This window comes from Gobio gobio (assembly GCF_949357685.1).
Source record: "Gobio gobio genome assembly, chromosome: 19".
Taxonomy (NCBI): Eukaryota; Metazoa; Chordata; class Actinopteri; order Cypriniformes; family Gobionidae; genus Gobio; species Gobio gobio.
Window position 1 is genome coordinate 40782668 of NC_137112.1, and position 25303 is coordinate 40807970.

A 25303-nucleotide genomic window follows, 5' to 3' on the forward strand; every position below is an offset into this window, starting at 1 on the left:
ACTGTGGTCCGCGGACCACTAGTGGTCCGTGAGGGTACTGCAGGTGGTCCGTGGAAAGGCAAAATATAATAAAATCATTTTCATTAATTTTACCAGGAAATTTCCCATAAAAAAATTAAAAGTAAAAAGAATATGTAGGCCTATATTGATATAACATTTATATTAAATTGTCAAGTTATTGTGCGATTACTAAAATAGGCTAGTGGCGCTCGGCCGTGACGTTCAAGTTCAGTGCTGTTATGGATCGGTGGATAGCAACAGGTTCTCTGAAGAGAAAAGAGACAGAGGCAGAAGTTACAAAATGAAGAGATTGACAGTGAGTCGGATGCATCTATGAGCCAGATTCTATGAGCATCATATTTATAAATTAAATATGTGGCAGCCGTTGTGTGCAGTAAACTTTCTTTTAACAAGCCTGTTGTACTGATGTGATGACTAGTTATAGTTTTAGTGCTAGTACGCCTATTTAGAGGTGCGGATTAATTCAGGTAGGTCTGTGTGTAGACATATTTTATTATGTGTGTTATGAGGTGGTCCGCAAATTTTTTTGATTACAAATAGTGGTCCACACACACAAAAAGTTTGAAAACCCCTGATTTAGAGGACCTTCACGGAACATTCAGGATATTTTTGTAACGTTTAGGGGACCATATTTTATTTGGAAATTTGATGATCCCCGAAAGTTCTCTGAACGTCCCTGCTGGTGCAAGGACATCACCTAGTAACGTTCCGAGAACGGTCATGATGTGGATTTCTTTAAAGGGTTGGGGATGTTATTTGGCGGACCTTCAGGGAATATTCAGGACATTCTGGGAATGTTTAGGGGACCATTACTAGAGCCGTATGGATTACTTTTATGATGGATGGATGTGCTTTTTTGGGCTTCAAAATCTCAGGCTCAATTCACTTCATTTATAAAGCTTGGAAGAGCCAGGATATTTTTTTAATATTTCTCTGATTGTCTTTGGCTGAAAGAAGAAAGTCATTAGGATGGCTCGAGGGTGGGTAACCCTTTGGGTGAACTAACCCTTTAAAAGCTCATCTGGACTGTAATTTTGCCATAAAAGATTATTAAAATTCAGGGCAAACAGAGACACAATGATGTGTATTTACCAGTATCGGAATGTGGATCTTTTGCTATTGAGCCCAGTCTGTTGATAGTATTGATCACGAAGTTTTTCTCCAGGGTGAAGTTGGTCAACCCTACACTCTCAGAGCTGTCAATCACAAACACAATATCCAGGGCACCGCATCTCTTTTCACAATCTGAAACGAAGAAGAAAAGTGTGTAACAAAAGCAAATATACTGTAGCAATCCATTCTTTTCTATTGAAAAGTTATAAGAACCTTACCACAGCATCCACAGGTCTCTCTAATGTAGTTCATGACATCGCATTCCTGAGAAAATGTATTCAACATTCATCCCTAATGTAATTATGTGCTTTTTAATTACAAAAACAGATTTTTAATGCTTACAGTAAGGCCAGGGTCTCCCTCTGGTCCAGTGTCACCCTGTTAAGGACATAATTTAAAATCATTTTAAGTTCACATAATTTGAACTGATGTTGCCATTTACTGTTGTCTACACTCTTTTTTGTGACTGAATGGATAAAATATTCCATCCTTTAAACATCAATAAGCACTAAAAATTGAGCTTACATCTCTTCCTCCATCTCCTCTAGGCCCCCTTCGTCCAGGCTCTCCTGAGGGTCCGGGCTCTCCCTGAAACACAATGAAGAAATATTAGTATTATGAATAATATTATATATATTATGGAAGTAAAATTGAAATCAAAATTGACAATTTTTATTTTTTTATAATGGAATATTGCAGTTATAATAAATAATTGATCAGTGCACTTAAAGATGATTTAAAAAAAATGTATGTGCCCTCTTAATCTTTAATCAAAATAACTTGTCTCTCTTGAAGCGACATCTCTTCACTGATGACGTGTTTACTGGCACGAGGGTGGGGCGACCTGTCACTCACATGAAATCGACCAATAGCAAACCACAACCATCCAATCAATTCTGGATGAAAAAAAAAATCCCACCCTACATTTTTTCTTGTTCGAGAAGCCTTTTAACTTGGATATTGTCAAGTTGGTTTTGGGTTTTGTTTGTTTAATGTCTTTTATTTTGAAGTTTATCATCATAGTCGTGTTTCCTGGTTCTTGTCATGTGACCTCCTTGCCCTTATGTGGTCATGTGTTTCCCTAGTTTCATGTGTCTTGTTTTAGATTGGTTCCCTTCTCTATATGTCATGTTTCCATTGGTTCATTCTCTTGTCATGTGGTTGAGTTCTGGCTGTTCAGTGGTTGTCATAGTCATGTGTTCCCCTAGTCTCTGTATATATAGTCGAGTATTGTTTCCATAAACCACTTGACTTGAAGTCAAGTCAGGTCAAGTCAAGTCAAGTCAAGTCAAGTCAAGTCAAGTCAAGTCAAGTCAAGTCAAGTCAAGTCAAGTCAATGTTTGCTCCCTTTGGATTATTGGCAATAAAACTGCACTTGGGTTCATCTACACTCGCCTCCATCTCTACGTTACAGATATACATCACAATAGAGAAGAAAAGACTATCAAAACTTCCATTTCATGCTGACTTTAAGAAATGTTCTGAACAGCTAACGTGCAGCTAAAATGAGTAATTTTGCTTACTGCCTCTCCTGGAGTTCCCTTTGGACCTGGGTCGCCCTTTGGTCCGCAGTCTCCTCTACTTCCCCTGGGTCCAGATGAACCTTTATCACCCCTGTCACCCTGTAGAACAAATATATAATATATAAATACTTAGCAGAATTAATGTAGAGATTTTGTAAATGGCTTGGAAAAAAGCCAGTTTGTATTATACAAAATCTTAAACTATAATGTGATCTAAAGTTCTGAAATGTAATAACTTTCAGTATAAGTACAAATTTGACTAATTACAGTACCGTTTGTCCTCTTGGTCCAGGATAGCTGAACCCAGGTCTGCCAAAATCACCCTATGGCAAGAGAAACAACAACTTGTTTTTATAATAGACAAGCAAGCATTGTAACATCACCATTTTAAAAGATTTTTTGTGTGTGTGCGAGATGTACCTTTGGGCCTGGGGGGCCAGGATCACCTCTAGGGCCAGAATCACCTGGGTCGCCTTGGGAACCCTATAATGGAGATAACACGTTCATTACCAATTCTAAATAAGTTCATTATCTGACTGGGCAGTGATGCAACAAGGCTTTGGTTTCGGACACTTTCAGCCAATGTGTACTGTGAGACGGCTGGAAAATATGTCTAAACATTATGTATTTCTCTCTTTTTTTACATTTCTGCCTGATTCTCCAGAAGCTCCTGGTGGACCTCTTGGTCCTGGAAGTCCATTATCACCCTAGAAGTTAGAAACAAAAGCCAAACAAATTTTTATTTTTTAATCATGTCCACCTTAAAACCATCATTTATTTATTATTATTTTATTTTTTTTCAGTATTTAAGCTGCCAAAATACCTTGGATCCTTTGCTGCCAACTTCCCCTGAAAGACCCCTGGTTCCCTCAGGACCTGGTTCACCCTGTCAAACGTTAAACATTTTTCAATTTATCATCTAGGACATTGATCAAATAATTTTTACATTGGACTAACATTGTCTCCCCTCATGCAATCGGAGTTTACAACAGGAAAAGTTATTTTATTTTAAGTTATTTATAATTTTCAGTGAACCCAAACACTGACCTTGTCTCCTTTTGGCCCATTAGGACCAGTGCTGCCTTTAGGTCCAAAGTCTCCTCTTCTTCCCTAAAAATACAATGGTAAATATTACAATTCTGACACAGGTCAACCTACTGTAAGTACAGTAATGTCCAAAACTATTCCTCACATTGTCGCCTTTAGGTCCAGGTCCTCCTGCTGTCCCCTATAAAACAAAACAACATTTCCTATAACATCAACTCAAAAATGTATTTAAAATGAAAATACCACTAATCAAAACAAATACACTTACAGGTGTTCCTTTCTGGCCAGGAGTTCCAGGCGATCCGGGGCTTCCTCTCTCTCCCTGTAGGGGGTGTCAGAGAGTAAATTAACAAAATGTTTGATAGGCAATATTAATTTAATCTCTGTGGTTATGAGATCTTACTTTGGGTCCAGGATCTCCAGCCAGGCCAAGTGGACCTGGTCTTCCTGGACGGCCTGGATCACCCTGAGAACAAAATGAGAAACCATGACACCATACGCCTAATTATTGTTTTTTAAAATGTCAGTTTTATTTTTCTATGCAATTTATCAGGTACCTTTTCACCCGGAGTCCCTGGAATACCAGATTCTCCAACATCTCCAGGATAGCCATCAGGACCCTGTGAAAGGCACATTCATTAACTAACATTAAATCACTTGGAGAAGTCAAGTAACAGATATTCCAAAGAAAAGACTAGTCACACACCTTGTCACCTGGGTCACCTTTGCAGCCAGGTGCACCGATCCTGCCAATTTTACCCTGTTAAAAAAAAAAAAAAATGTTTTTTTAATTTAACCTTTGATTATTTTGATGTATTTTGGCAGTCTAATGATGTGTTATCCAAACTTCACTTTGAGTCTACCCAGTGGCGTAGCGCAAATCCACGGGCCCCCATGTGAAGTCCGTGGCTCCCCTCGTTAGAAATCTCGTTCTGTGGTCCCGGAAGTAATCACGTTCTGGGGAGAGGGGGTGTGGTAAGGGGGGTTGGTGGTTGGTCCCCCCGGTAGAAATTGCGTTCCGGGGTCCCCGTAGAAATCACGTTCCCAGTCCCCCTTGACAGCGGTTATAACAACGCGCAGGTGCGTGCCCGTATGCTACGCCACTGAGTCTACCCCACATTCACCATAACTAACCTTCTGCCCATCCGTTCCATTGCGGCCAGATATTCCTGGAACACCCTATTAAAATAAAAGTATTTTATAAATATTTCAAAATACATGCAGCATGGAAGATTCTGTATTCAGACAAAATATAAAGTGATATATAAAGTACCTTTTTCCCTTGTGTTCCAATTTCTCCCTAAAAACAGATAATTTCCATATAGACAAAAGTAAGTTTTTGGTGCATTATCAATAAGCCAACAATATTTATCAGAACTAACAAATAACTTTGTTAGTACCTTTTCTCCTCTGATACCAGTCTCTCCCTAAATGAGAAAAAGAAACAGTAGGGTGTTTTACAACAAGTAAATTTGACATTTCAAGTTAAATAATGCAGATATACGTATGAGCCTTTGACATAATATTTACTTAAAAACCCCTAAAAATAAATGATATATTGTCAAGGCTGTCTGAGCCTTTCTTTCTGGTAATCTGTTAAGCAAATATGATTATCAGTTAATGGCAATAATTTCAGAATAGCCAAATATGTGCAGATTAATTGCTCTGACTGATATATAGTGGTCTATGACAAGACATTTCATTGCACATGAGGAATGTGAAGAACTCACTTTAGATCCCGGATGTCCGATGGGTCCCTCAATACCTGGATCTCCCTGTAGGTTTTGACATGAGTTAACACAAATAGCACTGGTGTAAGATCTTCACTGAATACAAATTAGGTTTAGCGTCGTCTTTGATTGAAGTGCAGTATTTTACCAAATGCTTTCATGAGAACTGGTTTGTACTCACAGGACGTCCTCTTTGACCTTTAGGGCCAGGTTCACCGTTATCTCCTTTAGCTCCCTGTAATAATCAATGCACCAGATCAAGTGTTAAACAGCAGTGAAATTACTTGTTTATTTAAAGGTGCAGTATGTAATATTGACAGCTAGTGATTGAAATGGGTACTGGAGTCCAGAGGTTAAATTGGGCCGGAGCGCACCGGAGCGCAGCTCCGCCTCCTCAGGTCCACAACACACCCTGCTGGAGCTCAGCTCCGTCTCCTTCAGCACGAAATATTATTATTAGACTTTGATTATTGTTCGTCTCCTGACAAATACAGGCTATATGGAATTATCAGATGCCATAAGGCATTAATCGCTGCGTTCTCTGGTTCAGCACCGCGCCCACAGCCATCAGGTAAAACCGTCACAATTCTAACAGTGCGTTACCATGGAAATCCGCGAACGGCTAGAGCAGCGGTCGGGAACCTATGGCTCGCCAGGTCTCTCACACTTTACCAACATATCTAACATTTACTAACATGATCGATAAAAAGATTAGACACACGCAGCAATGACAAGTTTATCATAATATTCAAGTTGTGTGTTCAGTGCTGTTCGCGAGTGTCATGATAAAATAAATAATAAAAGCATAATAAGTCACGAAAGACAACTGAATTACTGACAGGATGCTGTGCGCGCTCCGAGCGCAACACGGACAAACGGACAAGCATTCTAGCCTTTGTCTTCGGTTGCGCGCCTAAACGGCCAAATAAACACAGAATATAGGCTATCAAAAGTATTCGAGTATTCACATAAACATAGTAGATGTAAGCACTGTGGGCGTTCACACACACGAAGAGGATTTATACTCATCAGTTGGTCAACCTCACAGTGAAAGCCCTGCACAATTAATTCCATATTGCAACTTATTTATTGTTTGCTGCATAATTGTTTGTTTTTAGTTGTGGACCTAATAATTACTATTGTTGACATTTTATTGGGAAAAAAAAGCTATTTAATAATAATTTTGTATAATTTTTGATTGTGGCTCTTTTGGAAAAATGCATTTAACAAAAATGAAAAAAAAAAAAATTTCTCTTTGGTCAAAAAAAGTTCCCAACCCTTTTCAGGGACACTCATCTTTAGGGGAGTATTGTCAAATAATCTACTGCCCACTGACAAGCTATTTATTATTCATTTTTTGGCCTTCAAACTTATTAAAAATGCACATAATGTAGATCAGAGAAATCAAATTTTTCTCGGGGGAGCATTCCCCCAAACCCCCCTATAACTACCTCAAATTTGGGACTTCACTGATTTAAAAAAAAAACCCTGCTTATGGTCCTGTTTGAATAACTCAACTCTAACTTACACAGTAATACTGGAAAAAGAGCCCCTTTGGTGTAAAAACACATTAAGTATTTTTCCGGTGCGATTTTGAATGACCATTCACCGTAAATAAGGGCTCCCCCTCCCTACAAAAGCCAATTTAACCACTGCTGGAGTCCAAATTGTTTCACCCGCCCCCTCCTCCTCAGACCTGCTATTGCGGGTTGCCAGATTGCGGACACACAACAGGAACGAGCGCAGTTGACAATGGAGGGGACTTATGCTGCGTTCACACCAAATGCGAATATAGTGTCAAATTTGCGTCTATCGCGTCTAGTTGGACGATTGAACATTTTGAATCCATTCACACGTCCACAGCGAATTGGACACATGTATAAATCGAGCATTTGAAGCGAAATAGACAAGCGTTCAAGGAGCTCCAGGAGCTGCGCCTGGATGACAGCTCGCTCTCGCTCCGCGAACAGGCAATGAACTAGTGATACAAAACACACAGGTCTGTTATGTCCCAGTTTTGATATATTATAGTAGCTAGTAAAAATTATTCTGTTCAGTTATAGAACAGACTAACTAGAGCCCCTATTTCTGCCCCTCGGGCCGGGCTTCGGGCCAATTTTCACGTCATACCTCAAACGCGGGCTTTTTCCTTCATTTTATATTTTAGACATTCATTAATTAAAAGAAACAATGAGGTGTGCTGCGCTGGTGGAAACAACATGATACCACGACTGTCAAGACGGCTCGCACAGTGTTTAGAGTATAGCCGCAAATGAGTAAAGCAAGCCAACACGCAAACTGCCGAACGTCTTAGATGCTCAAAAACACAATCATCTTCATTAAAACGAATGAGACTAAATGCTCTTACAGTGCTTAGGTCACTTGTTCTGATATTGCGGTCTTTGATCTTGAAATGAGCTGATGAATATAATGCAGCTCATATCTGTTGCTCTCGTTGACGTAAACTCCGTTAAATGTGCATAGGCTAGCGCAATAATTGAAGATCTGATTTATATAAATTTTACGGAGAGGTGTAAGTTATGACAACCTGCCTGTTTTTTATTTATTTATTTTTGAACACGTTTACTCAAAAAAAAACTTTATTATAAGCAAGACATGTTAAGTGTTGATTTAAGAGGATAAATGGATCAAACATGTGTTGTTAACTCACTCAGCCCGCTTGGTCGTTACTTTACAAAACAAAAACTTTAATTTAACAAACAAAAAAATGCTTTAAACATTTTTCTAAATTAACCTAACCCACGCAACCCCTGTACGACTCTCCATTGGAAATGAATGACTTCCAGTACAACGGCTGTCGTTTGTCGTGTGCAGTGGAAAGGCGTTGTGTGCAGTGTCACTAACTACAATTAAAAAACTGAACGTGCCACTTGAGCCAAACTAATGGGCGTCTCAGCACATCAGCAGCAGCAGTCAGATCATATTCTTCATGAGAACGAGGAGCTAAATTACAAGATGATCATGGAATATTTGGTTTCAAAGCGATGTAAAAGCGCCTATTTAAGGGAGTTTGTCATTGTACTGTTTTGTTGCTATGTTTTTCATTAAGAATAATAGCTAATGAACCCACAATTCAAGCAACCCGCCCCTGAATTGGCAAACCGAAAGTAAACTGCGCACGGCTGCATGCGTTCAGCCGCTCAGTGCACAAGCACAGCAATGAGGGAAACGGTGAGGGAAAATTTTTTCACCGTCACATCCCTAACGTGTAAAAAGGATAATACATTTTGATTCTATTATTCTATTTTCCACAATGTCAAACGAACGCAGTTTAACCCAAAAATGCAAGCTCAGACATGGCTTCTACCATATAAGCTTGTGTAGTTGTGCGCTCTGGTACAGGGAAAGCTAAGAAGAAGCAAATATATTTATTTAGTATAACGAGGCTATTAAAAATGGCTTGGCTATAAGATAATTGGAAAAAAAAAGTATTGTATTTTATATAGATTTTTTGTGTAAACATATGCAAGCGCGAGTAAGAGCCGTTTCGAGCAGGCTGTGTGTTCGCGGGAAAAAAAAAAACGAATATTTGAATCACAAATTTGAAAATCGAATACCAACCCATCGAACGAATATTCGAATATTCTGGTCCAGCCCTATAAAAGTCAAGTCAAGTCAACTTTATTTATATAGCGCTTTTAACAATGTAGATTGTTTCAAAGCAGCTTTACAGTGTTAAACAGGAAAATAATGCAGCATAATTTTATTCAGCTGTATAGCCATTCTGGAAAAAAACGCTGATGTCATCAGTTCATTTCAATTATCATACAGTGACAGTGTGGGCTTTAGATCAATAATTTGATCAGTAATTTAGTTTAAATGGTTAATTTAGTTTATTATTTAGATTTATTTCGATGTTTAGTTGAAAAATTTAGTGTCCCCAACTGAGCACGCCAAGACAGAGGCAACAGCATTCAACAGCATAAAACACCATTCTGCCTCTTTTCATTTTCATTTAAAAAATATTAAACATTATTAGCCACACAAATGTGTTTCAGGCAATGCATATTGATTATCTTCACTGCATGTATATTTATAACAAACGAAATATAAAACAACTTTTCGTTTGCATTTAAAAACCAACTTTTCGTTTGCATTTAAAAACAAATATTAAACACATTAATATGTGGTTCAGACAATAAGTGTGCATATATATGAATATCACTGTAAAATTAAATATGACATAAAAGACAACCCAGTCTCTTTCTTTTAAATGTCAGTTTATGTGTGATCAATAACAGCCATTATAAAAGTATAAGTAAAAGGTATAAAGCAGACAATTCAGTCAAACAAAGTCAGCGCTAGTATGCTACAACTATAAATTTAAATAGCCTAAAAATATAAAGTTATGAAGCCAACAGGCACACTGCCGAACGTCTTATAGGCTCAAAAATGAGACTAAATGCTCTTACAGTGCTTAGGTCACATGTTTGCATTTAAAAACAAATATTAAACACATTAACATGTGGTTCAGAAAATAAGTGTGCATATATATGAATATCACTGTAAAATTAAATATAAAAAAATATATATAAATATTAATATTTTTAAATATAAAAATATAAAGTTATGAAACTTCACTTTGCCCTCAATCAAATGATTTGGCAAGCAACAAATTATAGATTCATGAGACCAAAGATTGCCCGTTAGATCGACACAAGACAAATTATTTCTCATGTTTAACCACTACAGAGACATCAGAGCCAGCGGCAAACGTCAGAAGGACTAGCCGAGGTAAGGCTGCTTTCACTGGGGGTAATGAGCGCTGAGCTCCCGGTGATCGCCTGGATCTCACAACTCCAAAAACGCAAGATTACATTTTTTTAATAGGCACTCTCTTCATACATAAACCACAGATTTGAGCTTTAAACAACTACATTCTCACCTGGAAAAGGCTTAAAACTACATTTTGTGACCCAATAACAGTAGTATTTTTTAAATCACGCTGGGTACTATCACGTCACTTTACCACGTGACAGCAGCAAGCAGGCTCCTCATTGGTTAACGCGGTGCGAATTGACGCCAAAGTTCAGATTTTTCAACTCTGTGTCAGAGGCAAATACGCTTCAAATGCGTGAATGCACAAAAGTAATTCGCGCAAACTGGACGAATCATTCCAAAACAAAAACAGACTTTCCGTCAAAGAACGCACATTTCAAAGTATAATAACTGGCTGTTGCATTGCTTTTCAGAGAATGTGAAACATAGCATGTTTCCTAAATATCTGCAAACACATTGGCCCTCATTTATCAAAAGTGCATACACCAAATTTCCAGCGTACACCTGGCGTACACCCAAAACCACGGTGACTTTGAGATTTATCAATATTGACGTTGGCGTACGGCACGCTCAAATCCTACGGCAGCTCGGTAGGTGGTGTACGCACGTTTTGAGTTAGTGCGAAAATGCGAAGAAAAACAATTCCTAACACCACAAAACGCACTGACAAAGATATGCTATATTATGACCCACTGTAAAAAACAACAACAACTAAAGCCCTATTTGCACGTGATTAGTATTATCTGGGGACTCGTGTGATTTAGAAATGACTCCCCCACATCTGAATTTTGCGCGGCGCATTCGCACGGGATAAGCAAGCGATTTTACTCGAATTTAATGACTTATATCCCGGATATGATGTCAAGACTTGTAAATGTTTTTTCGTTGTAGATATAGCTGTATGGAATTATAAACAGTCGTATCGATATCATTTTGATTGTTTTATAGTAATAAAAATAATTTCGTTCAGTCAGAGAACAGACGCAATTAAAAACTGAACTGAGCAATAATAACAATATAAGGCGGAAGATTCAGTTTCAAAGCTAAATGTAAAAGCACCTATTTAAGATAGTTGTCATTGTACTGTTCTGTTTTTGTGTTTTTCATTAAGAATAACATTAAACACACCATTCAAGCAGTTTACTCCCAAATTGGTGCTCATTCTAAAGTGAAAGTATAATCCTCGCGGCCGCACGGGAATTCATAACGGTGCGCATTATATGCAGCCTAGCTCCATTCTTCGTGAAAGATCAAGATAGAAATGCGCACAGGAAACAAAAACCTTGCAAAAATGATATAGGATCCGCCTAATCCCAGCCAAATCACAGAGATGCCGATTCGCACGGGACTAATATTATCACAGGACCTCTGTGTTTGGCGAAATATAGTAGGAAATTTGCGGGGGAATTTTTACTTTACAAATTACAGACATGGCCGATTCGCACGGGATTAAGATTACAGACATTCTCTGCGATTATTACAAATCACCAGAGGTCCCCACATAATAGGCTACTAATCCCGTGCAAATAGGGATATAGTAATTATAAACTTCAGTGTTTATTTTTGTGCAACATGGACTTCAATGTTTAATTTGTGTGACTTTACCAAAGCATTTGATTTGTAGGCATATGTATTCCTCCAGTTGCGAGCCTGTGCGCTTTAACTGACGATTCAGGGTTAGGCCCGGCAGCTGCGCATGGACTGGGACTGAAAATAATTCAGACTGACAAAATAATAAAAATGACATTCTTCTTCTTTTAAATAATAATAAAATAAATAATAATAATAATAATGACATTCTTCTTCTAAATACCAATAAGCGTCATTAATAATACAAATCATAATAATAATAATAATAATAATAATAATAATAATAATAATAAGAATAAGAATAAGAATAAGAATAAGAATAAGAATAAGAATAAGAATAAGAATAAGAATAAGAATCTTACAAATTTTCATGCAATTATAAATGTGAATGAATGGTACTCCACATCACATCATCATCACTATTGTACACCCCAATACATGTTACGTGATACGAAATTAAATGTTAATTGTTTCAAAACATGTGCTGTAAAATAATGCATTGTGATAGGTAATTTCTCATCCAAACAGCTATTTAAACTGGATTTCCACCGTACACCATATTTTGTTTTTGTGGGCGCCTTTAATCCCACTCTTTAAACTCCCAAATAAATTGTTTTTGTTTTTTTCCACTTCCCTGGTGATGGTCTCGATCTCCACGTCGGAGAAGTTTCGCTTCTTTGCCGTCTTCCGTGTGTCCATGGCGTAATGAGGACGTGGGGGAGGCAGAGACTTGAATATATAGGGGTGTGTTATTCTAATGACGATCGTTTTTAGCCGCGGCATTTATCATGGGCAGGTACGCCTGGATTTCAGAGGTGCGCACAGCTTCATAAATCAGGCGGTGAGAGTGTAAGCATAATCTTACGCCAACATATACGCCCGTTTCTACGCAAAATTGATAAATGAGGGCCATTATGGCATTTTTATGCTTTAGTACAGTCAAAAAATTACATACAGCACCTTTAATATTTCAGTCTTTTTTACTTTAGTTTTTTAGATACTCACTTTTTGTCCCCTCTGTCCTGCTGGACCTGGAGGTCCTATAGTCTCCAAACATTTCGCAGAGTAGCACTGGAAAAATATGATGAAATTGAGTTAGAAAACATGATACAATGCAAGATATTTTCCTCTTCTTCTTTTTTTTTTAAAGATGTTTCGTGGCTTATTTGATGAAGCTATAAGAATGACAATAAAGTCCAGATGCTTTAAACAAATTCTATTAGATTTTCTGGGAGAATGACAGAAAATCTTAAAATCTTGTTACCATCAATATCCTTTAACATTCATGGAATCTTTCCATTGCACAAAAGGTTCTATATAGTGGAAAAAGGTTCTTTAGATCATTAAAATGTATGAAAAAATATGGTTCTTTGAAGAACTGCTCACTGAAAGGTTCTTTGGGGCATTCTATGGCATTGTTGTAAAAAAAAAACCTTATTAGAACCTTTATTTTTAAGAATGTAGTGACAGCTCTATGGAAAGTAATGCAACATGTTGGCACCCAATGAAAAAAAAACAAATTGAAATCAATAGATGTTAGTACATTGATAAGGATCTCACCTCTTGATAAGCCAGATGAAGCTATAAGAGAGAACGAGAGCAAAGGAAGATTATTACAATTCTAAATCATCTCTAATAGTTCTGATTTTATCATTAAATGTGACTGAAAATGATCCAGTACCATCATATCAGATTATTAAGCCACTGAATACCCAAAAGAAAGGTATAAAAGGCATTGCATTACCATTGTGTCATAAATGCGGTTGATTGTTGATGTCACTAAAAGAGGCCGCACTCCTGTGAGATCAACCGCCATGTATTTATCACGATAAACTCCAGCAGGCGAGTTAGCGATCTCCCTGAGTCCCGCCTCCTCCAGGTTCCTGGACGATGCGACAGCGAAGATCTTAATTAACTCGTCACGTGCTTTTTCCGCTGCCACTTTGATCCCACCACATGGGTTTCCTGTCACATGACCATCGGTGATGACCACCGCAAAGCGCTTGGCATTGGGTTTGGATGGAAACTTGATAAGTTGTTCGGTCATGTTGGTGATGGCACAGTCAATATAAGTGCCCTTGCCCAGGTATTTGATCGGTTCGAGCAACCTGGTGAATTCACTTTTACTGGTGACCTTGCTGATGATTTCCTGCCGCTGGGAGAAGTGAAGACCTCCTACGGACCAGCTGATCTGAACTGAACCTCTGTACTTAACGTCTTCCAGTTTGTTAGCAAAGGCGGTGGTAAACGCTTTGATGCTCTCTACCAAGCTGCCAGGTGGGATCTCCTGCAAAGCTATGGTCTCAGATGTGTCGATGACAAAGTACAAGTCGATTGGGCATTCGGCTGGTTCTGGAGGGACAGAACACACACAGCAAGTCACTAAAACAACATCAAATAATGTTAAATAACTTGTATAAAACTACCACTAGAGCTGCACGATTCTGGATCATTTCGGAAATAACGTTTTTTTGTTTCAAATAGAAATCATGATTTTCCCATGATTCTGAACAGACACCTTTAACAAAATATGTTAACAAAAATGTTAATGTTAAACATTTTAACAAAATGTTTAAATAACTTTTTTATTTTTTTATTTAGGTTAATTTAAATAAGTAGTTACTTTACTAGAGGGGATTATAACCAGAGGAAGATTACGTTTAAAATAACAAATTTTAAATGTAAAATATTTTTCTCCTGGTCCTTATTTTAAATAGGTCATAAAAAATATCATTAATAATCGATTTCGACCGATATGAAACACTTATATCATGATACAGTTTTCAGCCATATCGCCCAGCGATGATTCAATGACTCATATATACTCCATTTGTTTCATTACTGGATGAACAGCTTTTTTGAACAAATCTCTTGAATGAATGATTCAATGACTCATAAATACTCCATTTGTTTCATTACTGGATGAACAGCTTTTTTGAACAAATCTCTTGAATGAATGATTCAATCACTCACTCATAAATACCTCACTTGTTTCATAACTGGATGAACAGCATTTTTGAACAAATCTCTTGAATGAATGATTCAATGACTCACTCATAAATACTTCACTTGTTTCATTACTGGATGAACAGCATTTTTGAACAAATCTCTTGAATGAATGATTCAATGACTCACTCATAAATACTTCACTTGTTTCATTACTGGATGAACAGCATTTTTGAACAAATCTCTTGAATGAATGATTCAATCACTCACTCATAAATACTTCACTTGTTTCATTACTGGATGAACAGCAGTTTTGAACAAATCTCTTGAATGAATGATTCAATGACTCACTCATAAATACCTCACTTGTTTCATTACTGGATGAACAGCAGTTTTGAACAAATCTCTTGAATGAATGATTCAATGACTCACTCATAAATACTTCACCTGTTTCATTACTATGCTGCGTTCCAGTTCATTTTTATTATGCCCTTTACTCGTTAACTTCCCTCCGTCTCGTTCACTCGGATGTGCGTCGTTGCTTATGTTGCATGAGTTTGTGCCCGCTACTGGAGGAACATTTGCAATGGACTGAACTGGAACGTCCTGCCCTTGATCACTTCGAATCCACTATGGAGTTGATTTATTATTTATATTTTTCCTTTACGAAATTGTTTAATGCAGCATTCTATATGTATATAGGTGTATTTGGGTTGTTTTAAATGCTTTTAAAAAATAATATAAAATATCATATAGTTGTTTGTGGTGGGGTAAATTAAACGCGATATGCGGTGACGTCACAATCGTGTTGCATTGTGGTATATGAAGCTAACAGTAATACTGTGAAATATTATCACAATTCAAAATAACTGTTTTCTATTTGAATATATTTTAAAATGTAATGTATTACTGTGATGGCAAAGCTAATATTAATGCTGTGGAACCCATGATACGTTTTTTCCAGGATTCTTTGATGAAATTCTGATGAAAGTTCAAAAGAACAGCATTTATTTGATATAAAAATGATTACATATCTAACAAACATTATAAATGCCACTTTTGATCAATTGAATAGGTCCATCCATATTGTTAAATACAACATACGTATGTGTGATGAGCAAAGACATAATGCATTCATATTATAATAAAGCAGATGAATCGGTTACTAAAGCAAGCATTTACTTACGTGAGCAAGAAGAGCCGGCTGGAGTCTGGCCCTGTGTGTGAACGCCCACAAACAAGAGGAGGAGGATCGATAGTCTCATCATCCCCATTCTCCTTCCTAAATAGACAAGCAAACAGGATGTTTGACAATGACCTTGATCACAACACAACATTCCCAAACATCCCATCTGTGTGGACATCTGTTATCTTCTTGCAGGACTATTTATACAAGAGGGTAAAATATGTCTCTGCAGTGCCAGAAATTGGGGAATGTGACTGTTTTGCCACTTTAAATTAAAGTACTCTGATGCACATTCATGAAATTATGAACTAACAATCTATTTAAATTCACTTTATAAATATAATATAAGCTATATAAATTCAGTTTCATATTGTGTATCTTTTGCATCAGTCCAGCTGCATTATCCACCAGTACTTCTAATAGGGGCATACAAACAGCTACACTGATACATCAACCAATCAATATTTTATTTATTAAGAAATGTATTTAAAAATAAATATAATTAGATTTTTGTCAAATATATTATAGAAATGTCCTTGAAAACTCTGATAAATGGAAACACTCTCTGGTCACACCAATAGATGTGAATTGAAAACTGAAAGAAATTCAAGAGGTGCCCTGTCCCAAATGGCAACCTTAACACTCGTGATCTACCTACGAGTCCGCACTTTTGTGACGTAAGTGCGCATCGATGGCATTTCGACCGCACAGGGGACACTAGTGAGCACCCTTTTGAAACCTAAAATGACAAATCGGACGCTCTACGGTCTCATGGACTTAACAGACACGCACACACGGCAGCCATTGTATGTCCACCAGACTGAAAGTGCATATAAAGTGTGCCAATTGGGACAGGGCCAGGCAATGACATTCTGGGAAAGAAAGTGTTCTTCCACAACATTCAAAGTTTTACTTGACAAACTTTCCTTTTTCTTGTTAAAAATGACATGTATTGAAACTTTACGAATGTTATGTTCCTGTTTGCTTCCTCAAATTCAATTTGGAAAATCCCATTTGGAAATGAGCTATCATACTTTTCAAGGTACAAGTCAATTTATTTGCTAACAATATATAAAAATACTACTGGAGCCAGAGATCCATCAACTGTCAGTAGAATAAGAGCTCGTACATGTCTCTGAATGTTGTCAAATGGCAATCAAGCTGTTTGTTTTGTAGTCCTAAAACCCAGAAGAGAATTAGCATTTTGAGTCATGAAATTTGTCCAATTGAGCTTTAAGGGTCGTAAGAGACTTTCGTGTTTTGTTCTACAACACACATAACATACAGTCCTACCTCAAACTTCAATTTTGAAGAGTTTTTTTAAATGGAAGTTGCTAACAAGTTGCTAAATAATGATTACAGCTACCACTAAATTGTGCGTTTACGTGCTTGACAAATCAGACAACCATTATAGAACTTATTTAATAACTTGTTAGCAACTTTCAAAGTTTCAAAATTCACATTTGAATGTGTGTAATTTATGATGTAGAACAAAACATGATAGTGTCTTCAAGTAGTTTTAAGTATATATTTTTTTTATATACTGTATAAATGTTGTCTGGCTATCACCAGACCAAGCTCAATTTAAGATTGAACATTGGTCTGGGGAGTCTGCTCTGTATTTTCTACTGCACAAGAGGCATGATAAACGAGCAACGACCCATCGCTTCTCTATCTGTCATTGTGTTAAACCCACCAATAGCGCGCCAGGTGGATAAGCCAGTCTGTGATTGGTTCCCGCAAAAGTGTAACAGAAGCAGTAGAAATGAATGTACAGGTTTCCAGACTGAGTTGCAGGGCGAAATCAAATCCGCAGATCAGGCTTTACCCAGTCTAGTATAAATGCATAAAATATGCATATTTTTCAATAGACATAAAATAAAGGTGTGTGTGTGTGTATATATATATACAGTATATATAACATATTTTAATCAATAGTTCTATATCCCTGTGTTTTTTATTTGACTGTCATTTGCAATGCTTCATGGGATTGTATTTCTTTCTCTAATTAAATCCGTGTTTTTGTACCTTTTGTGTTTTTGTCAATTTTTTTATTTTTTTTATTTTTTTGCTTCAAATGAAAGTTGTGATTAAACTAGTATCTGGTTGGTTTGGTTCATGGATTATGCCGCTTCAACAAAGAGTTTTTAAAAAAAATCCCTACGGAAGTTGACATGTTGCACGTTTGCGTTTTAGGCAATCGAGTTCAAGTCCTGGCGACCCGAGTTTGAGTCCAGGCTCTGGGCCCTTTCTCAGTCCCACCCCTTCTCTCTCCCACTTCATTTCCTGTCAGTTCACTTCTATCAGGGCACGTTTACACAACAACGATGTAGCTAATTTGCATTTTTCATGGACATACAGCAACGTTGTCAAAACGATCGGCATTCACACAGATCCGCGAAAACGCCAGTAGTTGGCGATGTCACTTGACTGAACACATAAATATGCATGCGCATGACGTCTCCCGTTTTCACAAATTAACGTTTTTGTAGTTTACATGGAGACGAATACGGTATAGTTTTCAAAAACTTGCACTTTGAATCCCGTTTTCAAAAGTCAGCATTTTCAGGCCCCAAAACGCAGCTGTTGTGTAAATGAACGTTTTAGTTGAAAACGGTGTCTTGTAAACTGCCCCTTGATAAATGTTTTTTAAAAAATAATAATAAATAAATCTTAAAAATAAAATCCCCATGGGAAAAATACTTCCAGAAAAAGTGGATGGGCACTGTTGCAATCTATTAGCTTTAAATAAGGGCGTGGCTTTGCTGACCGGAATTGTCTAATTATCTCCATAATAATTATCCTAGGTAATTTGAAAATTTCCCTGTGCATTTTCAATTGAATGTTTAATAAAGTTTCTCAGTGTCATCCTTCATATATGAATTATTGTCCAGGCTGCTGCTGAAGCACCAAACAGACGGCCTGGTACTTTTCTCTACACTGGTCAAAAAGGACCAATCACAGTCTTTGCAATTGCTGTATAAAGATTGAATAAAAATATTCGTTTTTCTAATAAGTTTTTAATATTAGTATTTCTGGGGTGGATTTTCATCTACACGTCAGATATCAATTAGAATTAATCAATTCAAGCAATTGTACTGTACAGCCTACTGTATCAGATGTCTCAAATAAGACAAAAATGACTTTCTGAGTCCCCATTCGGCCCCTGAAGTAAGGCAATTATTGTCTAAGATGAAACAGTTATTTGCTAGTGTTATGAAAAGATAATATTTTGAAAACTAAGGTAAAATTCTCTCTAGACCGCAGTTGTCAGATGCCAATTCAGACTACTAAAAACTATTAAAAAGGCATCTTCCATTAAAACAGCTGATCAAAAAGAGGTTTCAGTTGACGTATTCCACAATTAGTACTGTTTCATTTGAAACCATTATCTCATCTAGGCCTTCACGTTTACTCAAATGACTTAAAATAAAATAGGCAACAAAACAGAAATATGGCCTCTAGCCACAATGTTATTCGTATACAATAGGCTACATCCAAATAGCACAGGGGATCCAATGACATGACGAATGATCAAGAATTGTAAATATTTATGATGCATATATTGCAAATATTATATAGCCTATGCATTACATTTACAATTGGTTTTCAAGGTTTGTTTTATCAATCATACTGATTACACCATAACTTCAAGTATTTCAGGCCCATTCGACAATATGAAATATATGTCAAATATATAAGCTTGTCATAATATAAACTAATGCGTCGTTTGATCATATAAAATACATTTTAAAATCAATCAAACAGAACAGCAACACACATATGTGATCAACAGGACGGTCTACGACATTAAATAACATGAATAAGTGCATGCAAAACACACAGTTATGGAAAATTCTTTTCAGTAAATAGTTTTCCAGCAAATATAAGAAGCAGGTGAGAATTTACAGTTCACTGAATAAACTGAACAATGTGCAACAAAGTGATAGCATAAGTGCCTGAGCATTTCCACACTTCCACTCATCAGAGACAGAAACGCACTGCCAAAGTTTCATAAAAATGTGTCTTCACTTACCCACCAAAGTTCAGAAAATCTGAAGAACTTTTCGAATGCTGATTTATGTTTAGTGTTATCAAGCATACATTCCGAACTATGGTAAAAAGCAGAACTCAGAATAAAGCCCGAAATAAGGGAGTGAGTGAGAAGCCAAGCTGCAGGAGAAGTTTCCTCTGCACTTCTCCCAGCTTGAACAGAAGTCTGGTCCCTCCTTCATCAGCGCTAGAGAACCGAGCATCCGTGTGCATGGCCCATTCTGTCCGCATGGCGGCGCTGTGCATCCACACTGATGGACTATCCTCCCTCCCACTCCTCACGGTTTTTGATGAATATCTGGTAATAAGATGATGGGGTGTTGTGGATCACCCACACGTTCACAAAGACCGCCGCGAGGACATCTTATTGAGTTATTTCACTTTTGAAATGTTGTAGGCCCTATGTAGCCTATTGTATTCTTCTCAGGAACGCTCATATGGCATTTCTTCTGTGGAAGTGCATTAATGAAACACACATGGCAGAAGCATCTGTAGGCAGAATGACCATTCATTTTCAAAGAAAACAGGCGTTATGCATCTTTTGAAATCTATTTCTAGAGAATGAATGGGCAAAACACTGCCAGATGTTATTAATAGAGACTTTCAATTATGTTTTATTAAAAAAGTTCGGGAGGAACACTTTTAAATTATCTATCAAATCATCATGTCATTCCAACCAGCTGTCAGCAATCAGTAATCAACATGTCTACCCAATCAGCACAAATGGTGGAAATAGCAATAGATTCTATTTACACTAAATACAAATAGAGATAGATGCTATTAACACCAAGTGTAGCCTATGTATTTACACCAAGTGTAAATAGCAACTAGATTCTATTTAAGTGAAAATAACATTTTCTTAGCGATAGATTATATTTAGCCTACACTAAGTGTAAATAGCTGCAGATGCTACTTACTAAGTGAAATAGCATACTAAGTGAAAATAGTGATATATTCTATTTACACCAAGCAGTTATTTGTCAAAATAAAGTATAAATAGCATCTAAATAATTACTATTTAGACATATTGCAGATACATACTATTTGCACCTCAGTATTGTCGTAGGACATTAAGTGGATGCAATAATAAAATGGAGTGTAAATGATCATATTTATTACAATTATTAAATGGATGCAGCCTTAAAGGGGTACTTCACCGCTGGAAAGATGAATGTGTATTTAAATTGGGTCCTTTATGTAGTAGAAATGTGAAATTATTTTAGTAGTTGGTGCCTTCCAGAAAATGGATTTTTGGCTCATATGGATGAAAGACAACAACTCCCAGAATGCACTTGCTTCGCTGCCCTACGAGGCCACTCCCACCGGTTACTTCACTTGCGGCACCACCCCCACTGTCGTTTAGATTTTATAGTAATAAAATCATTTGGTTCAGTTAGAGAACAGACACTACAATTAAAAACTGAACGTGCAGCGTGAGCCGAACGAGAGTCGCCGCACAGACCAGCAGCAGGAGTCAGATTTCATTCATCAGAGAGTGAGGAGCTGAATGACAAGATGATCGTGGAAGATTTGGTTTCAAAGCGAAATATAAAAGCGCCTATTTAAGTGAGTTTGTCATTGTACTGTTTTGTTTTCATTAAAAATAGAACCCACAATTCAAGTAACCCGCCCCCAAATTGCCGCTAATTCAAAACCGAAACTAAAATGAGCACGGCCGCACAGGCATTCATTCACGGCCGCATTGCCGTCCAGTCATTCATGGTGCGTGTCCAGTCTGGCACATTTTCAGTTCATGCCTATGGAAGCTTAACTTTCATAGGAATTCATTGAAAACACTTGCGTCGCTCCGACCGCTCCGTTATCAATGCCCGAGCGGCCATGCTCATTTTACATTCTGGAGTGAGATCCCACCCCTATGGGCGGGTTGAAAACATGCAGAACTAACTCCTACTGGCTGTAGTCTCTAGCCTCTGGCCAAAAAAAGCCTCTGATGACGCAAAATGACGATATTTGCGTCATCGGAGGCTTTTCAGACATAAAATACATAAATCTCTTGTCTCAGGGGGATATCGGTAGGGAGGGTGTTTATTGTCCCATTAAAGGGTTACTTCAGTGATTTAGCATTAAGCTTTGTATCAGTAGAAACCCGGTAGTATATTAAAATTATCGTGAGTGGTTGCTTGTCATCCCTACGATAATTTGAATATACTACCAGGTTTCTACTGATACAAAGCTTAATGCTAAATCCCTGAAGTAACCCTTTAATGGGACAATAAACACCCTCCCTACCGATGACAAAAAAATCATCCTCACTACTTGAAGACGCCATTTTGTATTGTTTTTCGTATTAATACGCATTGGACTCAGTGTGCAAGGTCTCTGTGCGTGACGAATTTTTCGGATCACGAATACGAAAAAATGCATGCAAAAATTTCGGACTCAGTGTGCAAAAGCTTTTAGACATACTCTTGAGAGGCTTTATGAACTTTGCCACGTTTTTTTTTTTTTTTTTTTTTAATATTCTGTGTCCATGTTTACGGCCGTAGTCATTTCCTTAGTCAATTACATAGCCAAGCATAACAAAGTATTTCCAATTGTAGGCATCTGACAGAGTGTGTGCCATGCAGTCCAGTGAGTCACACACACCAAAAAATATCTACATAAACATTCATATTCCAGTAAACTTTCCCATAAACGCAAGTAAGTGCACACCCAGTAAACACACAACTCACTGCTCAATGCATCTAAACACAGAACTGCTTATACACAAAAGTACCATAATACTTAAAAGCATACATTCATATGATGCCACATGAGACGAGGAAATTGCTGATCATCCGCCATGTGTCCTGTACTGCTGGGTGGGGAGAAGGGGTAGCGGGATTTGGGATTTCCCCTGTGTGGAGAGAGAAAGGCGAACAAGAGAGTGAGAGAGAAAAGAAAGAGAGAAAAGTTATCTTCCACATCCTTTCTAAAGTTCCACATAATTTCATATCACTTGCACAAATATCCCCTTGAACCCAGGTTACATAATATATTAAAGCAGCACAGAAAGCTCTTTATATGCTGGAGGAAGAGAGAGGGAAACTGATGGTCTATAATATAAACAGGATTTTTTATTTTCTGAAGAAAATGTGAGTGGTACTTGCTCATGCAAATCTCACCACCATATAGCGAGTGGTTGCTGGGATGACAAAGGGTTAGATAGCCTAGATATAAACCAATCAGAGTCTCCCTATTTACATGGCGGAATTTGCGAGCAGAAAGACTGAACGCTTCTCCTGAGAGAAATCCTTTTATTTGTAATATTTAAACATGTTTGTGTGCTGCTGCGCGTCCCTGTGTGTGTAATAAGCAGAGTATATGTGCGTTGTGCACTCGCCTAAAGGTGCATATTACTAACGCACCCTTTAAATAACACAAAAAATACTGCATTATTGACTTTAGACCAGGTTTTTGTTGGTCAGTGGCGCACACCAACAATGCGCCTGAACACACCTTGTTTTCAGACCAGCACGACCATGGGCGAACAGATGGACGCGAGTGCATTTGCTATTTAAACAACGTGGTGCCGGATGTGTAAATGATAACTGCGTCGGGCTGAAACCCCCTCGAGTCGGCGGTCGCGCCGGCGCGATCGGCTCTCTTTTTTTCTTATCAGTGCCCAAGAGACTCAAATAACTCTGTCGTTTTTTATCATTCAGGCAAGTGTTATACATCATTATAATCTGTTAAGTTTCTTTTTTGTGTGTACAGTCACAATAAAAACAAAATGTTTTGCTTTTTGCAAAATAAAGAAAACAAACATGATGCGCGATCTGCAGCCTCTCTGTCAAAGACGTTCATCCAGATAGTCTTCAGAAAAGGAACTCTAGCTTAGTGAATACTTGTCTCACAAACATGAGACATATGTCTAAAGAAACGTTGAAATGTCCGGTTTTAAACAATGTAAACCGAAAACAAATATTCTGTGTTTATGTAATCTGTTTGAAAAGCGATAGATGTCAGTCACCCGCGAGCCATTATCCGCTAATGCGACCACGCCCACGGATTGCGCGTTCTATTGAGATTCAAATACAGACGATCCAGAGTCGACGCCCACACATCAACTCATACAAACACATCTAGAGAAGTGCTGTAACGTTACTTCCGCTACATCGTTTTGAAAAGCGTTGAGCAATAATCCTGGATTTAAGCAACTGAAAAAAGCACAAATGTAAGAGAATTTCAAAACTTCTAAAGGGCCCCAAAACAGCTCAGACTCCTTGGGGTTAATAGACACTCCGTATTTGGCAACCTCGTCAAATGTAAAAGTGTGAATATTATGATTGTTGCTATTGTGAATTTTTTTTCATAATTTGTGTAATTCTTCCTAATTTTGTTCATAATTTACATAATGTGTGTCAAATGCAAATGTACAAAGATGCCTCTTTTTGTGTTGATTTGTGTGGAATAAAACAGGGCCGTTAAAACCAATTCAAATGGAGCTGTTTTATAAGGCATTTAAGCAAAATAAACATGAAACTGATGCCAGGAGTGAGAGGAGGATTGGGCTGTGATTCTAACTTAGTAGGTCTGCTATTTGTTAATAAGTCAGAGTCTCGAACAGTAACACACACACACACACACACACACACACACACACACACACACACACACACACACACACACACACACACACACACACACACACACTTAAAACACGTATATTTCCATGGTCACACTCATAAACTCACAGATGTGCTTGCACTCCCTCTCTCTCACAACACACACACACACACACACACACAAGAATAACAACAACTTCCAGCTGGATTCTATCCTTTTTTGCTACCCTTTCACTTTTAAACACTTCGTGTGTGGCATGTTTGTATGCATGCATACATGCACTGTATGCATACATGCACTGTATATCAAGTGCAAACACAGTCAAATCTGTTTATCAAATCTGACCTTGAGCTCTACATGTACTTCAGTCCAGACCACTAGCAGATGAAAGCAGTTAGGACTTTAAATCACCTCCTTTTTCGTAATTAAATGTCTGTGCTGTCTGGATATTAGAATCTGCATCACCCTGTTTTTCAGTACTGCCTTGCTGTATCCAAAAACAAAATGTGAATGTTTCTCAATTCTGCTTGTGCAGCTTGCAACACTACACATTTTTGCTATACAATAAAAGCATGTACTTTGCTAATAATCGGAAAAGTACTTTTCAGTAACGCAGCTAACTCTTAAATAATAGAACGTTAATAGAACGATATTTATTAATGGAATGTTTTTATTCTGAAACGTTTTGGTTTTTGTAAATGTTTCATAATGTTTAAAGAACATTC

General features: G+C 37.6%; 1 protein-coding gene across 3 annotated transcripts in view; it reads right to left on the reverse strand.

Annotated features, from left to right (window-relative positions):
- The window catches only part of col6a2 (collagen, type VI, alpha 2), a 30594-nt gene extending 10399 nt beyond the window's left edge, over nucleotides 1–20195 (reverse strand). For 2 of the 3 annotated variants that reach the window (XM_079844487.1, XM_079844489.1), the window contains exons 1-25: nucleotides 19993–20195; nucleotides 15957–16052; nucleotides 13569–14176; nucleotides 13385–13405; nucleotides 12830–12895; nucleotides 5616–5669; nucleotides 5435–5479; nucleotides 5105–5131; nucleotides 4978–5004; nucleotides 4839–4883; nucleotides 4411–4464; nucleotides 4262–4324; nucleotides 4108–4170; nucleotides 3973–4026; nucleotides 3850–3885; nucleotides 3705–3767; nucleotides 3481–3543; nucleotides 3302–3364; nucleotides 3078–3140; nucleotides 2930–2980; nucleotides 2658–2756; nucleotides 1660–1722; nucleotides 1477–1512; nucleotides 1353–1398; nucleotides 1114–1266 (exon numbers count right to left, since the gene is read on the reverse strand). In XM_079844487.1, the coding sequence (XP_079700613.1) occupies nucleotides 1114–1266; nucleotides 1353–1398; nucleotides 1477–1512; nucleotides 1660–1722; nucleotides 2658–2756; nucleotides 2930–2980; nucleotides 3078–3140; nucleotides 3302–3364; nucleotides 3481–3543; nucleotides 3705–3767; nucleotides 3850–3885; nucleotides 3973–4026; nucleotides 4108–4170; nucleotides 4262–4324; nucleotides 4411–4464; nucleotides 4839–4883; nucleotides 4978–5004; nucleotides 5105–5131; nucleotides 5435–5479; nucleotides 5616–5669; nucleotides 12830–12895; nucleotides 13385–13405; nucleotides 13569–14176; nucleotides 15957–16044 (1951 nt within the window). In that variant the 5' untranslated portion in view covers nucleotides 16045–16052; nucleotides 19993–20195. The remainder of the gene's footprint in view (nucleotides 1–1113; nucleotides 1267–1352; nucleotides 1399–1476; nucleotides 1513–1659; nucleotides 1723–2657; nucleotides 2757–2929; nucleotides 2981–3077; nucleotides 3141–3301; nucleotides 3365–3480; nucleotides 3544–3704; nucleotides 3768–3849; nucleotides 3886–3972; nucleotides 4027–4107; nucleotides 4171–4261; nucleotides 4325–4410; nucleotides 4465–4838; nucleotides 4884–4977; nucleotides 5005–5104; nucleotides 5132–5434; nucleotides 5480–5615; nucleotides 5670–12829; nucleotides 12896–13384; nucleotides 13406–13568; nucleotides 14177–15956; nucleotides 16053–19992) is intronic. The other variant, XM_079844488.1, reaches the window with a different exon arrangement.
- Nucleotides 20196–25303: the final 5108 nt, after the last annotated feature.